The sequence below is a fragment of the Notamacropus eugenii genome, chromosome 4, assembly GCF_028372415.1.
Source record: "Notamacropus eugenii isolate mMacEug1 chromosome 4, mMacEug1.pri_v2, whole genome shotgun sequence".
In the NCBI taxonomy this organism is placed as follows: domain Eukaryota; kingdom Metazoa; phylum Chordata; class Mammalia; order Diprotodontia; family Macropodidae; genus Notamacropus; species Notamacropus eugenii.
In genome coordinates, this window is record NC_092875.1 from 159,499,131 (window position 1) to 159,515,489 (window position 16,359).

Here is a 16,359-nt window from a genome sequence, read left to right on the forward strand (position 1 = left end):
ATAAGAGCTGCTTTATTTTTGTACATACAGATCCTTTCCTTCTTTCTTTGATCTCTTTGAGGGTATATCTGTGTCAAAGTTAGAATACAGTGACTTTTGGGGCACAGTTCAAAAAATTGCTTTTCAGAATGACTGGACCAATTCCCAACTCTACCAATGGGATATCCATGTTGCCTATGTTCTCTCACCCTTTCCAACAGTGGTCCTTTTGGGTGTTTTTGGTCATCTGTGCCAATCTAATAAGTGTGAGGTGGAACTTTAGAGGTGTTTTGGTTTATATTTCTCTAATTAATAATGATTTGGAACTTTTTTTTTGTATTATTGTTGATCATTTGGATTTCTTTTTTAAAACTGCTTATTCATATACTTTGACTTGCATATCTTTCAAAAATCCAAGTTCATCAATAAGTTCCCTGTATATTCACATGGGTCCTTACACAATACCCCTTTATATCATCAGAATATTTCCTCTTTATGTCTTTACCATTTAATATTGAGAACTTCTCGTATTTCCATGGTTGGCTTCCCTTTTAGGATTTTAGTCTTTGTTCTTTAACTTTTCTGAAATGCTTTCTAAAAAACTAAGAGTGCAAGTCTTCTCTTGCTCCTCCCCATGATTCCTATTATTTCCACTCCAACTAGTTTTTCCTTGCTGGTGAGAAATGAATTACAAAATAACAGTTTCCCCATCAGTTCCTTCCCATTTTGAAGGAGGGAATAAATTACTACTAAGGTTTGTTGATAAATGATTCTCTGCTTAGCTTTTGGCACAAAGAGAGCTCAAGCAGGTAACTAGATAAATGAAAAATCTTCCAGCATTACTTTATTATGTCTCTACACAGCAAGGCTTGTTCATTCTGAATTTATCATTTACTTCCTTTTTCTGTCGAGTCCTATTCTGCCAACATTAATGCTTCTATTTCTATGGCAATCTTCATCCAGAAGCTCTCCACATACACTCTTCACCTCAGAGAAGACATGTGGTTCCTGGTTAGTGTATATTCTTTATATATAATTCATATTCTAATTGTATTTACAGTAAGTCTGAAAGACATCTATGTTGTCAAATAAGGTTCCTTCCTTGCATTTGGTTCTTCAGTTCATCCCATGCTTCATGCATTTTTGTACAGACAGCTGACGCCACAGATTTATTACCGATTTCTTCCTCATCTTTTGTCTTCTGTATATTTCTGGGCACTTCTATTACTATGCTTCTTAGATAGTATTCTTTATATATAATACAACCTTTCTGAGACACTGAGGAGGGAAAATTCAAGCATAATGTGACCTGAGTTCTAGATTTTGGGAAAACATTTCAAAGATTTTAGAAAGAGTATAAGGTAGGGTAATTAATTCACTGAAGACAGGATTCAAAAAGACAGGCTAGAACACTGGGCCAAATATACTAAGATGAAATTTCACAGATATAAAATGTAGAGTTAAGTTAAAAAAATAAACTTTATAAAAGATGGGAGAGCCTTGGCTAGATAGCAGTTTGTCTGGAAAAGATATGTTGTTTTAATGAGATTGAAAACTGAATAGAAGTCAGCAGGCAAGAAAGCTAACAAAATCTCAGAAAGTGTTAAGAAAGATAAAGGGTTAGGGAAGTTGTGACAGGAATAGTCCACCTGGTCCCTGCTATGTAGACCGAGCTAGTTATCTTCTTAAAAGGCAAGGAAGTCAAGAGTGAAACTTGACTGGTCCAGGGCTCATCACCTAAGGCCAACCTCAAAGCAGTCAGTATTCTTCAGACCTGGAGTTTGTACTATTAACCATGTAAGTCACCCTGCTGATCAGACAGGTTTTTGTATGGATGGAAGCTTTACCTACTGTTGAGCCAATGCTGTATTCTTACAGATGATCTCTTTCATGTTATAGCCAAGTAGGTCTCCTTTTGTTAATTGTTAAGTGGCCCACAGATATCTCATTTCATTCCAATTTTGAACCTCAACTACCAAACTGGCCTCAGTCAGGCCAGGCTTATGAGGGAAATGGTAGCCCCACTGTACTCAGCCCTAGTCAGATATTTTCTATAGTACCATATTCACTTCTGAGTGCTACATTTTATTAAGCGCATTTACAAATTAGAGAATATCCAGAGCCAAAGCAATATAGTAAAGGACCTCAAATTATCATACGAAGTTGGATTTAAGAAAACAAATGTATAGCATGGAGAAAAGAGGACGAAGGAGAGTCTTATCTTAAGGGCCATCAAGTAGAAGAGACGGTAGATTTGTTTTATTTAGCCCAAAAATACAGAGCTGGGAACTGTGGGTAGAAGGGTTATCATGTGGAACTGGCATTTCACTTGTTCTGACTAGCACTGGGAGTACAGAATTAGAGCTGTTAGACAAATTAAAACATGAAATTTTAAGAAAAACATTTCTGACAAGTAAGAGTTGTACAAATAATTGATTGGGCTGCTTAGTGGTAAGGTCTTCAGGATAAGGCTGAATATGACAACAGGGATGTTGTGGAGGAGATAGGTACCTGTTTAGCTTGGGTTGGAGTAGATGCCTCCAAGTTCCCATCCTACTCTGAGATTTTGTGATAATGATGACAGTGTTGATAATAATGCTGAGGACAGAGACTGGACCAGCGTTTTTATTAGCATAGGAAATTCTTTCTATTAATGCTAGTTGGTGTCTTTTCTACAACTCAGAGTCTTAGAGAGTTGTCTAATGCAATGATAATTTAAGTGACTTGCCAATATTCACTAAGCCAGTATGTGTCAATAGTGGGACCTGGAGGCTGACTCTTTGGCTGCTACATCATGCTAACTTTTATAAAGCACTTTAAAGTTTGCAAAGAACAATATATTGTTTCATTTGGGCCTCACAACAACCATGTTAAGCAGATACTATTATTATGATCAATTTACAGATGCGGAAACTGAGGCTGGGAGGAGTTAAATTATTTGCCCAGAGTCACATAGCTTTTGAGTGATTGAGGCAAAATTTAATCTAGTGTTTTGTGATTTTAAGTCCAGCATACTATCCACTAGTCAACTTTTGCCTCATTCAGTGATTCCTACAGTGACTTAAGGAATAAATATGTTTGTGATAAAACTCAAAAAGCATTTACTCTAATGATCCATCTTGAGAAACACCATGCAATTACCCACCTGTGACTGAAATTGTCTATAAAGGAAAAAAAAAGATTCTCAAATGAAATATAGTAATATTTTCAATTTTCAAATTAAAGTTATGCAATCTTAATAATGGATAGTTCAGAGACATTGTGACAACTTAGAAACAGTGATTATTTAAATTAGGTGATATATATATACCTTTCCCCTATAAAAACATGTTTTTATTAGGATCAATTAATAAAAACATTTGTTTCTGTTAAAAGCCTGAGTTTCTTCTAAATATAACCACCATGCAGAGAATATTTCAAACACAAGGAAGTAAATTTGATGTCATGAATGTCACTGAGACTTGAGGGGAAACTGAAACATAGATAGAAGATAAGGTAAAATAGCAGTTTATATTAAGTATAAACATTAGTGATAAAATCTAGCTACCAGAGTGGAAAGTACAATGTAGAACATTTGCGTAAGGATCAACAGAACTAATACTGATATAAGAGGATACTATTCACAATTTGGACAGGAGATGGAAACAGAGGAATTCCAGTATGGAGGCATGATTATTTATGTATCTGCTAGAAGCTTCACTGCTCCAAACAGAGCAAATGATACATTTCTGTACTCCTTTAAAAGTAAGTTTAATCTTCAAAAACTAGAAGAATCAAAGAGGGGTGCTTCTATTCTGGCCCTGATTCTCACCAATAAGTACAAAACAGTTACTGGGCTGTAAAAAATGAGAACTATGGCATGGGGGAAATGATCATACCAGCTTAGAATTTGTTAGAGAGAAGAGAAAATCCAAGCATACATGATATATACCCCAGATTTAGGAATAGTAGATTTTTAAAGGATTCACTGAGAAAGGATAGATAGGGTCCCATGGCCTAAAATTTTAGAAGGATAGAAAGCTTTCAAGAATTAAAAAAACAAACAAAAAACCCTACCAATTTATTAAACAGACACAGTTCCAGTGAGAAAGAAATGTCCAAAGAAATCAATGTGAATGTACAAGGAACTTAATGAGAAATTTAGACTTAAATCTGAAATATTGAGAATACAGAAGCCAGAGTAGGTAATAAAGGATAATACAGAACCTGGTACAGCCTGGTAAAAAATAGTTAAAGCTCAGAAAGAGTTAAAGATGGTGAAGAATATTAAGGACATATTTTTTTAGCTCTTTTGGGAAAAAAAGGAATATCAATGAAAGGATGACTCCAAGGGTGTGTTGGGGACAGCTTGAACCCACTGGTTAATTACTACATTTTCAGTGTGTACATTCATGCCTTAGAAATTGGCAAATATTACAAATCAAGTCTTAATTTATCGTTTTGTTGATTGTCTAAATTTAAGTGATGGAGAAAATATTAATAATGCAGATTAAACTTATAAGTATATCATATACTTTTTTTCTGGAGGGCTAGTTGTTAAACATTTACTAGCTTACCATGAGCTCTCTTCTTTACCTATCACTTTGATGCCTTCTGTCACATTCTATTCCTTTACCTCTATCTCAATGATAGAGGTGGCCTTGCTCCTTATAAAGGATAACCCTTTTATTTGTTCAAGTGATCCCATTCCATCTTTTTTCCTCCAACAGATTGCCCCTTCCATCACCCCTGTTCTATTGCTTATTTCAAGCTCTCCTTCTTTACTGGCTCATTTCTTACTGCCTACAAACATGTTCATGTCTCCCTCAGCTGAAAAAACCCTCACTTGACCCTTCTGTCCCCATTGTTGCCCTATGTCTCTTCTGCCCTTTGTAGCTAAACTCCTCTAAAAGGCTATTTACAACAGGTACCTCCACTTCCTCTTCTCTCACTTTCTTATTAACCTGACAATCCAGCTTCTGACCAGCATTACACCAAATTGCTCTCTTCAAGTTCTACAACAATTAAACTGAGCTGTAACTGAATGAATGGAGGGACTCAAAGATTAGTCTGTAGGGTTCAACATCAACTTGGAAGCAGGCCTCTAGAAGGACTGCCCTACAGGTCTGTGCTTTGCCTTATGCTGTTAACATTTCTGTCAAAAATGTGGACAAAAGTAAAGACGGAATGCTTGTTGAGTTTTGAGATGAAACAAAGCTAGCAGTAATAGCTAATAAAATGGATCACAGAATCAGAATGAAGAAAGTTCATAACAGGTTAGAACACTGATCTGAATACCATAAAATGGAACTTTCTAGGGAAAATGTAATCTTCTGCTTGGTTTAAAAAATCAATCTTACAAATATATGTTGGTGGAGGTATGGCTATATGTGGGAAAAGTAACTGAGGGTTTTAGTAGACTGCAAGTTCCACATGAGTTTACAATGACACTCATACTCAAATGGATCCCATCAATTTGGGTGTTTACTTCAATGAGGCAGGTCACAAAGCACAGGTATATGCCCATTTTTTGGGCCTCTTGCTCATATCTCTTCCCATATGTATGCCTTGGAGGTCCATCCAACTGATACGATTTCTCCTGAAATCATATGAATATCAATGAAGTACATGAACTATCCACTTGAACTGTTATTCCTCAATCTTACCATGTGAGAAGTCATCATGTTTTTTATTCGTGTTTTTCTTAGAAAGTCCTTATTTGCTATCTTTTGCAGCCTGTCATGTTCTGTATGTGTAGCAAAATAATAATATTGGGAGAATACTGGTATTACAAAGATGGACATGGAGAAATCTGGAGTCATTAAAAGAGCTTAGCAGTTTCCTGAAGACAGTCCAGCCTGCTCTCCCTTTCTAAGTTTGGATCCAACTGGCTGTGTATTTCTACCTACACATATACACACAAACACACATCTGTATGTAGATGTGCCTACCAATGCATCAGTTTTACAGGTCTTCCTTCCAACTGCATGTTATATAATAGGCAACTAGATGGCAAGTGGATAAAGCACCAGACCTGGCTTCAAACCCAAATTCAAATCCAGCTTCAGATACTTAGTAGTTTCCTCATCTGTTAAATGGGGACAGTAATAGTACCCTCCCCTATGACTGTTGTGAGGATCACAACATGCTCTGCTCTCATCAGACCATATCAATAATGCATTCATTTCTACAGATGATATTCTGGGAAGATTGTAGATATCTTATAAAACGTCTATGGCAGTGTAATCAGAATAGTGAAAGCCTTTGAGGCCATGTCATATAAGGACTGAATGAACTGAGGATATTTAGATTAAAGACTCAGAGGAAAAATGATAAGATGTTTTAAATATTTGAATGGCTGTCTGATGGAAGAATTAGGCTTGTCCTAATAAATCCCAGTGACCAGAACTTACAGAAGAGAGAGGTTTATGAAGTCAGGAAAAACTTCCCAAAAACTTGAACAAAATGGAATTTGTTGCCTCAGGAGGAAATGAGTTTCTCCACACTAGAGTTCTTCAAGTAAATGCTGGATAATCATTTTTGTTGTATACAGAAGTCTTTTCTAGGTTATACGCTGGATTAGAGGACTCTTATTTACGTATGAAGTATCAGTACACTTTTTGTAGAAGGCTGTCTGTGAAGGAAGGAGATAGTACTGTAATTTGATGGGTAGCATGCTCATGGGAAGCTTTTTTTTTCCCTTTACGGGTAAACTAAAAATTTACTATGTGTATGGAGGAGTAACTGGTACAGGAGAAATTTAAGATGAAAGTGAAAATAGGGGTGATAAGTAGAGCCAAGGCCATAGAAGACAGTATAATTGGGATAAAGGGCATAGATGGAGGTATTAGCTTTGGCAAGAATAATAATCTCCATCACTCAGAGATGAAAGGGGAAGAGATAATGAAGGTATAGTGGGGTTTCGAGTATTTGAGGAGAGATGGCCTCAGTATTTTTAGTTAAGTAGTAGATGAAATAATGGGGTGGAGAGGTAGAAGAACTGAAGGTTTAAAGAATATGACAGAGATATGACAAAGACCATATGTAAAGAATGTGAAGACCTATGAACTGATGTTAAGTGAAGTATGGAGAATCAGGAAAGAATATGACTACTATCATGTAAACAGAAAGAACAACAAAACTATCAAAACTGAATGCTTTAAAATTTAAATGACCAAATCGGGACCCACAGAGGACATATTAGAAGATACACATCCTTATTCTTTGCAGAGGTAGGGGACTAGGGATGTGGAATACCGCATATAATGTTGAGATTTTTTTGATGTGCTTTTTAAGCCTTTCTGAACAGTTTTTCCTCCTCTTTACTCTTTGTTGTAAGGGATAGCTATAGGAGGGGAAGGATGGAGTGTGACAGTAAGAGAGATAGGTGATATCAAAACAAAAAATTAAAAAAACTCTTAAAAAAGGGAGTGAAACAAAAAGTAGATGAGGAAAAAAGATAGATGTATGGTATTGATAATTCTGGTGCTATTTTTTTCTTCTGTACAGGTAAGCAGAAAGCAGCCAGAGACTATTTTCTGTTCAATGTAAAATTATCAATAATGGAGCACATTCAAGAGGAAGACAGTTAAATGTGAAACCTTTCAGTTTTGTTCTAGAATGCCTATCCTGATAATTTTATTTTTCAATATGGAAATGAATCTTTAAAATTATTCTTAAATGTCCCAGGGAACTTTGGTTATTTGCAGAACAGGTGGTTGTTTCGAAGATGATTTTTCAAAAAAGTGTGTATGGGACTGAGGGTTATGTTAGGAAAACTTATTTTCTTCCCAAAATATAAGAAAAAATTATGAGAATTGGTAAAAATAAGATAACATCCTTTGATTGATTTTATCCACTTCATGTACAATTGGAGTCCTATAAACCAATTTTATATTTCTGGTCATCAAATCCCCTTGGTTCATGGAAATCCTGTTGTTTCCTAAAGTGTCACCATAAAAAAAGATATTCTATTTAGTACAATCTCTAGAAACCCTGTGGAAATTTAGGGGAATCAATTAAAGTATTCTTCTTAAAACGAAAAATTTCTAAAGTGGGAAAAGAAAGTCTAAAACTCTTTAAAAGTAGGAACCCTAATTCTCTGGCCACACTATATATTTTCAGTAAATGAAAAAACTAAAATGTCAGTATTCCAAAGGAAATTATCTTTTTATCAAATAAATTAAGAATCATTGTTTTCTTCGAAAGCAAAAGGATACTATAACATGCCGATCTGATGGATTCCGCTGACGTGTCCTTTCTAGTTGAGTTAACTGCTTAGCTTCTCGATTCTTTGCAGTTAGAGTTGCTTTGAGATCCTCCTGCAGACATATTTACTTTCTGGTAAGTTACTGCTTTATTTACCCATTAACTTGGAGCTACAATAACAGGAAAAAGTCCCTTGCTTAATATGAAGACTTTTACTAAAAAAATTCAGATTTGCACATTTTGCACATGTACAGGTTTACAAGGCTCTTCTTCATTTTACAAAAATAATGCTATTTCTGTAACACTTTAAGAATCTTAATACTGTCCATGCAGAAAGACCTTCCTTCAGATTTAGATGATAACTCTGCCCTGCCTTAGAAGATGGCTTAATGAGTTGCTATGCTTCAAAATACCCTGGATACTAATTCTCTGGTGGTAACCCTTTTCATCCTTAATTCTGCTGCTGTAATGAAGTTGGAATTCTGGGTTTGCCACTATGTGACCTCAGAAATCACTTAACACTTCCTAGGTTTCAGTTACCCCACTGGTAAATTATAAAGGTTGGAATAGATCATATCTTTAAGGTTCCATAGACTGCAGACAAAAGGCACAAAGTCCACTGCTGAGGCCAAGCAAAGCCTTTTCAGGTTGGCAGGATCTGCCAGAACCTATGCTCCACTGGGACTATCTTCTAGAACATGGAGTCACCTCACTACAGCAAGTAGGGTTTTAGAGTAGGGAAATGCAACTATATAGTTAAAAATAATTTTACTCCCTATATTTTTATGACTAACCTATACATAAAAGGTCTTCCAGAAACTAAGTGCTGTTTTAATAGCTTTAATTGCTTAAAACTGAATTAAGACTTCTGGAACAGCCTGCATAGAATATAAGTAAAATTAGAACATCTCATGTTTGTAAAGTTTTGTAATTTTGAAAGTATTTTTCAAAAACAAACTTTTCATTTAATTTCATTTAGTTACAAGCAATAATCTTCCAAAATCTGTACAAAAAATAATGCCCCTCGTTCCACTCCATGTACTTATTATAAAATGATCATTGGCATATGTATATCAATAACCCTTGCCAGAGTAGCTAGTAACAGGAGGTGAAAATCCATGCACTTACCCGTTTCATTTTCACAATAGTTCCATAAGTTTTCAAAGGTTCAACTACTTTGGCTTCAAGTCTTTCAACCTATCAGCAAAGATTATAAAGTATAACTGAAACAACATAAAGGAATAAGATATACTTTAAAAATTAAATCTAGTGCTAATTTTATCCCAGTACAATCACTAGATTAGTCAAGTTTTTTAAAAAAAAATCACATCTGATTTTTAAACATAATGTTTTTCTACATAAATCCTACTTTTAGGTCTTATAAATTATATATATACAATTCAAATAAATTTTAGTGGCCTCCAAGATGCTCCATTCTTTGGGTTCTGGGCATCTTCTCTGGTTGTTCTCTCTACATGGAATGTCTCTCCACATCTTAGTTTCTTGGCTTCTCCAGCCTCCTTCAAGTCTCAGCTGAAATTCCACCTTCATAAGAAGCCTTTTTGGTCTCTTTTGATAATAGTACCTTTCCTCTCTTGATTATTTCCAGTTTATCCCATATATAGCTTATTTGCATATATTTATTTGCAAGTTGTTTCCCTCATTAGATTGCGAGCTTTTTAAGGGCAAGGACTATCTTTTACCTTTCTTTGTATCCCCATAACTTAGCACAGTGCTTGGCATATAGTAGGGGCTTAAAAAATGTTTACTGACTGACATCCCAAATAAGATAATCAGTCTACCCATCAACAAGCCTTTATTTAGTGCTTACTATGTGCCAGGCCTCATGCTTAGTGAGAGAGATTAAAAAAAAAAAAAGCAGAAAAATAAAAAAGCCCCTGCCCTCAAAAAATTTACATAGTGTTGGAGGAGGAAACATACATAAACCAGAACATATATAATGAATACAGAAGGAAGGAAGGCAACCTTAGGTGCCACTTGTTGTTCAGTTGTGTCTGATTCTTTGTGACCCCATTTGGGCTTTTCTTGGCAAAGATACTGGAGTAGTTTGCCATTTCCTTCTCTAGTTCATTTTACAGGTAAGGAAACTGAGGCAAACATAGTTAAGTGATTTGCCCACATAGCTGATAAGTATCTGAAGCCAGATTTAAACTCAGGTCTTCCTGACTCCAGGTCCAGTGCTCTATACACTGGACTATCCTAGCTGCCCTCAGGTGCTACTTGAGGAACTCTATGAATTGGGAGGTTTGGGGGAAAATGTTCCAGGCACAGAGATGGGATTTGAGGAGCAGTAAGCAGGCCAGTATGACTGGATTGTAAGAGTATGTGTTAAGATAGCAGAATGTAACATGGTTGGAAAGGGATGATGATACCAGGTTGTGAAGCACTTTAAATGCAAAGCTACAGACTCTATATTTAATCATGAAAGTAACAGTGAGTTATTAGAAGTTAGTAATTAGAGAGGTGATATGATTAGACCTATGATTTAAGAAAATCAATTTAGCAGCTGTGTTAAAGGTGATGTACTGGAGTGGGGAAAGACTTGAAGACAAATTGAAAGGCTACTGCAATTGTTTAAGGGAGAGTTGATTATTGCCTAAATTAGGGTGGTGGTTTTGTGAGCTGAAAGAAAGGAAATATATGTGAGTTGCTAAGCAAGAAATTACAAAATTTTGGTGATCAAGTGATCAAGAAAGAGGAGTGGAAGAGACTTTGAGGTTGTGAAGCTGGAAAACTGGAAGGATAGTGGGGCAGTTTGTGTAAAGGCATGGAGTAAGGAGATAGGATGTTGTCTGTTGTAATGAAAGAAGGCCAATTTGCTGGAAAAAAATGTGCAAAAGGGAGTCATATATAGAAGCATTTATAAGAAGATAGTGACCAATTAACCCTATCCCTCTTCTACATACCTTTACAACAGTATGAATAAAAATGAAATAATTCAAGTAAAAGCTCTTTGCACTGTTACAAAGAAAAATACCATCAAAATAATCAATATATTACTACATAGTCTACTGGTACCCATGACATAAATTGAAATCCAAACAAATTGGAACACATCCATAAATTTGCTGGGGCAAGCTGAAGGGTAGGCTGAGGAGAGATCAGAAGAGACAACAAGAGAGTGGCCTCTCTTGCCTGCACTCAGTCATAGACACCCTTTATTCCCAATCAGATTTGTGCACTTACACATATACATCCTTTCTTCTTCAGTCACTTAAAACCAAAAGTTTGGATAAAAAAACAAAACAAAACTAAGCAAAACTGGGGCTTCATGCCATAGCACAAGAACCTAGGATTTACAATTGTCAGGGTTGTATGCAGAACCATCTCCTGGCCCTCAGGTTACTTATAATAAAACCACTGAGCAAACTGAGGTTCAGAAGTAAAGTGTACCTGAGGTACCAGACCAGGTCTCTCCACTGAGGCCTGCCTGGTTTCCCAGGACAAGGTTATCATTTTTCCCCATCACCAGGTTGCTAACACAAGCTTCTGATAGCACCCCCCCTCCAGCCTCCTCTCCCTTCTGACTGGAGGGCTTAAGAGTGGCGTACTCCTCCCCAAACCTCCTTTGTAGAGGGCAGAAACCGGACTCACTTTGCATTTGCTGCTCTTCCAAGTAACAGGATGCTCTCTCCTATCTCCCCTGCCCCCCCAGCTTCTTAGCACACAGTAGGCGCTTAATAAATGTTTATTAAATCTAATTTACTGAAAAAGAACTGGTTCTTTCCACCCCACTTAACTGTCATCTTTTCCAGAGCGGTTACCTATTATTATACAATGTTGCTACCTAAGTATTTTTTTGTTATCGTTAAGGTAACAAAGTAACAAGGAGCGCGTCTCTGGGCCACGGCTGCGCCCCTTCCTACCTCCGCTTGCCTGTAGTCCTGAAGTTTGGCGAACTCATCGGCGAAGTTCTTGAGGCCGTGCTTCAGGTTGGGCGTCTCGGTGGCGGCGTAGGCGTTGATCTCGTTCACCAGGAGGTCGGCCTTGTCCCGCAGCCGGGCCGTTTTGCGCACGTAGGCCGCGAAGATCTGGCACAGCTCCCCGAAGTGCTTCTCCACGTTGGAGACGGCGTCCTGCAGCTGTCTGGTCTGGGCGTCCCTGGAGAGGGCGCCGACGCGCGCACACGAAGCCTCGCCGGTGCCCCTCCTTCCCTCACGCGCTCTCCCCCAACCCCAAAGAGGTGCCTCTCCCTTCCCTCCCGGCTGGAGACCGCCCCTAGGCCTCGGGCCCCCCTGCAGGGCCTGGACAAGGCCCGCCGAGCGGAGCCTGGCGGGGCCGGGGGCTCCGAGAGGGCCTTCCGGGGGAGGGAGGGAGGAAGAGAAAAGGAAGGGAAGAGAGCAGGGAGGGGGACAGAAGCAGAGGGAAGGAGAAGAGGGATCTACCGGGCCTTCCCCCACCCTCAGCCCGATCCCCGGACCAGGCAGGGTCTCCCTCGGCTCCCGGGGGATGGTTACCGGCTTTCTAGACTCCGCCTCAGCATGTCGCCTCGCGAGGTGCCCAGGACCCGGGAAGGATCCCGCAACGGGCCCTGCGAAGGAGCCGCCGCGGCACGCGCGGGGACAGGAGCCCGCGTGCCCGCCCGCGCAGAAGGGAAGGAGGGAGAGAAGGCGGGAGCTAGCGCGACCCCCTTCTACCGCGCGCGCGCCCTCTAGGAGCTGGCCCCTCCGCCCCCGCTGTTACTATGGAGACCGATCCAAAATGCGGGGTGGGAGGGGGGCGGGGAGGGAGGGTTTGGTGAACCACCTAGCCTGCTCCTGTTGACTGCGTGAGCCCTGGGGACGGTGGTGGGAAAGTGTGGGAAGGAGAGGAAGGGGGAACGACTGAAGGAGCTGGGAGAGTAGTTAAAGGGCATCTTAGGTTTAACCTCCCCCATGACACATGGGAGAACTGAGGCCTGATTAGGCTGGCTTGCCCAAGTTTACTCAGTGAGTTTAGCGGAAGGCAGGCGCACCCTGGTCAATGTGAAATTGTACAAAGGACGCACTTTAAAGTTGAATGTACATCATTTCCTTCATCACTTAAGTCTAGGTAATCGATGAAACAATAATAAATCAAGCCCTGATGTGTGGGGGTGGCTACAGATGCAGATCCCAGTCTTTGTAAGAGCTGGGAGATGGTTTTAACAAGTTTTAGTGCCCCCTCCTCCCCAAACATTCCCAGGTTGCCAACTCTCCCAGCTTAGCTAGTCCAGACAAGTTTTTCAACCTGAGAGTAACTGTCTATTCAGGCATTTGCAAAGACCCAGAACCAGATGTATAAGCAAGGACCCCAGCGTTCATAGGAGGGCCTGTTGCACAGGTTTCTAAAAGGAGGAGTCAACAATCTTCTTTAAAGAAGCACGTATATCATTCACTTAGTAAATCATATACTTAGTTCCGGGGGGAAAAATCAGCACCTGAACTTCAGACAAAATACAAACAGAGAAATAGAAACCAACCGGGCTTCAAACTGTCTGACTATAAGCAATACATACACCACAGATCAACAGACAGATGGAACTGTCTGACCATTACATAGGTACATAGTTACCAGAGAGAGAAGCACCAACATCTGGGTTTTCAAAGCCAGGGATTCTTTAGCTATAAAGATGGTATCAGATTGTTGTTCCCTTTTCCAGTAATAATGGTGATTTTGATTTGAATATTATTCCCAGGTCAAGAGCAAGAAGTAGAGAAAGTTTAAATGGAGAGGTGGGGGGGAAGGGATTCCACTTTCAACTGCAGGGCAAAGGCAAGGTGTCCTTGCAGATGGCAGAAAGGGTATGGAGTCAGCTTAATACAGTGGGTAAAGTAACTCACTCACTCACCAAACAGAACACTTCTGGTCCAGGAGGAATCCCAAAGCTAAGTGGCTTGGCGGTGGAAAGGCGGGAAATGGAGGAGGGTTTTCGAGCAGGGTGTCAAGGGGCCAAAATCTCTGGACTTTCTATTTGGAAGGGAGAAGGGGGTAGCAACAGGGTAGGGCATCATTATGTAACATACCTGCCATTAGTGGATTTCTAGATACTTTTAGTATATAATTAGTCAATCAATAATTAAGCACCTACTATGTGCCAGGCACTGTGCTAAGCCCTGGATATGGTATAATAGTATGCCCTGTTGAGACTTAGCAAAACTGAATTCATACTGGGAAGAAACTCACACAATGAAATAGAAAAGGGAAGCCATTTTTATGTATAAGAAATATTAGAAATGGGCTGATACTTGAATAACTCAAATGAATATGAATGGACCAGAGAGAAAATGAAATTGTTGGAGGGCAAAGACTGCTTCCATACCTTTGTTCCCTGGACTCATTTAAATAAGACCTAAATAGGAATCTGGGAAGTATAACTGGCTGGTCACCCTAAGGAAGAAAAGAACAGCTACTTTACTAAGGCAGTCTACTTTGGATAAGGAAGATTTCTCAAACAGGAGAGTCTAGACTACTCCCATATCCTGCCTGAAGAAGAACCTCAGCTCTGGGCAGCTTGGTGGTGTAGTGGATAGAACAATAGATCTGGAGTTAAGAAGACCTGCATTCAAATCTAGCCTTAAATAGTTACTAGCTTTGAGTACCTGGGCAAATCACTTAGCTTCTGTTTATTATGTTTGTCCATAGTAATCACTTAATAAATGCTTTTTGATCGTTTCGTTGAATGGGTTTGCATTTGCTACAGATCCAAGAAAAATGCGATTTGATTATTCTTTATTTCTCGTGGCACTACTCTAGACATCTCTTGGTCTGTAGACTTCCTCAAGGAACACTAGTACAACTGCTGCTGTTGAACTTCTTGATGCAGATACTGCCACCACATGTTCAGGGGATACTGCTAGGATGCTGAGGAGAAACCAAAATCCTCCGACCCTTCAAAGAAAGGCTGAGAGGTTTGAATGGAGAAAATGCTTGCAGCATGAGATCACAGTACTCTTAAGAAGTATTGAAGTACTTTGGTTGAACATCTCATCCCAATTTCATCTTTCTGAATGTGATTTCTACTTTCTTATGTAGAACATTGGGAAATAAGACTTTAGAGTCAAAATACAGTGATAGCAAATCTGTTCCATTTTCCATTGATTTATTATTCTTTTAGTTATGCCAATCATGCTCTTGAGACGATCTGATATAATTGAGTCATGCCACTCTTCCTGTTTACTCTTTCATTCTACTGCTTTTATTGCTGTTTTGTGAGACAAACTTCCATTAATCTTCTCTGAATGTTTTGCAAATGAATTTCTATTTATCCGGGTAGCTAGTTGGCTCAGTGGCTAGAATGCCAGGCCTGAAGTTAACTCATCTTCCTGAGTTAAAATCTAACCTCAGACACTTACTAGCTGTGTGACCCTATGCAAGTCACTTAAGCCTGTTTGCCTCAGTTCCTTATCTGTAAAATGATTTAGAGGAAGATATAGCAAACCATTCCAATATCTCTGCCAAGGAAAACCCCTAGTGGGGTCATAAAGAATCAGACAAGACTGAATAACAAGCATATTAGTGGAATTCATTAGGGTTTGTGGAGTCATCGAAAAGACTTTGAGTATGACTTCAGGGATGGTTTATTTGTCTGTTGTGATAGGACTAGCCTAATGGCTAAATTCATAGAAACTTATAAGCAGAAGATTGGTCACTAGATTATTAATTTTTTATTCACAAAAATTTAGGACTGCATAAATTTGTAATCTCACTTGGTTGTGGGAAAGTCCATACTGATGAAACAGAGCCTTGAAACATTGAAGTATATTTGAAAAAAATTATTACATATAGTTATATCCTATATATTGCTAAGACCTCAACTTATAAATATTTCTGTCAATAATATGTAATAATGATGATTTGTGCTGAGGATAAAATCACATGCACAACAAAGAAAGACTGAACTTTAAAAGGTTTGTTTGCCTGTGTCTTGTTTTGAATTCATTCAAAACCAATGCAATCGACAATACTTATATACATTCTTTTAGCCAATAGGTTTTGGGCTCCCTCTGGTGGTAAAATCCAGTGTCTGAAAATTCTTCTCCCAGATACTCAGCTAGGTAGTTAAAGTGAATCTGGTTCTGCTGTGTTGAGGACCTAGGAAAATAACCAGTTTTCAAGTGGAAAGATCTATAATTTGCTTTATCCTTGGCATGAATTTCAAAATTCTTTATTGGTGATACTTTATTTTTAAATTAGTAGAACAACTTCATAATT

At 38.8% G+C, this 16,359-nt stretch overlaps 1 protein-coding gene across 4 annotated transcripts in view; it reads right to left on the bottom strand.

Annotated features, from left to right (window-relative positions):
* The window catches only part of CIBAR1 (CBY1 interacting BAR domain containing 1), a 37,058-nt gene extending 24,185 nt beyond the window's left edge, over positions 1–12,873 (bottom strand). For 2 of the 4 annotated variants that reach the window (XM_072603560.1, XM_072603559.1), the window contains exons 1-4: positions 12,645–12,873; positions 12,054–12,288; positions 9,295–9,363; positions 8,178–8,279 (exon numbers count right to left, since the gene is read on the bottom strand). In XM_072603560.1, the coding sequence (XP_072459661.1) occupies positions 8,178–8,279; positions 9,295–9,363; positions 12,054–12,288; positions 12,645–12,670 (432 nt within the window). In that variant the 5' untranslated portion in view covers positions 12,671–12,873. The remainder of the gene's footprint in view (positions 1–8,177; positions 8,280–9,294; positions 9,364–12,053; positions 12,289–12,644) is intronic. The other 2 variants (XM_072603561.1, XM_072603562.1) reach the window with 2 other exon arrangements.
* Between the last annotated feature and the right edge of the window lie 3,486 nt (positions 12,874–16,359).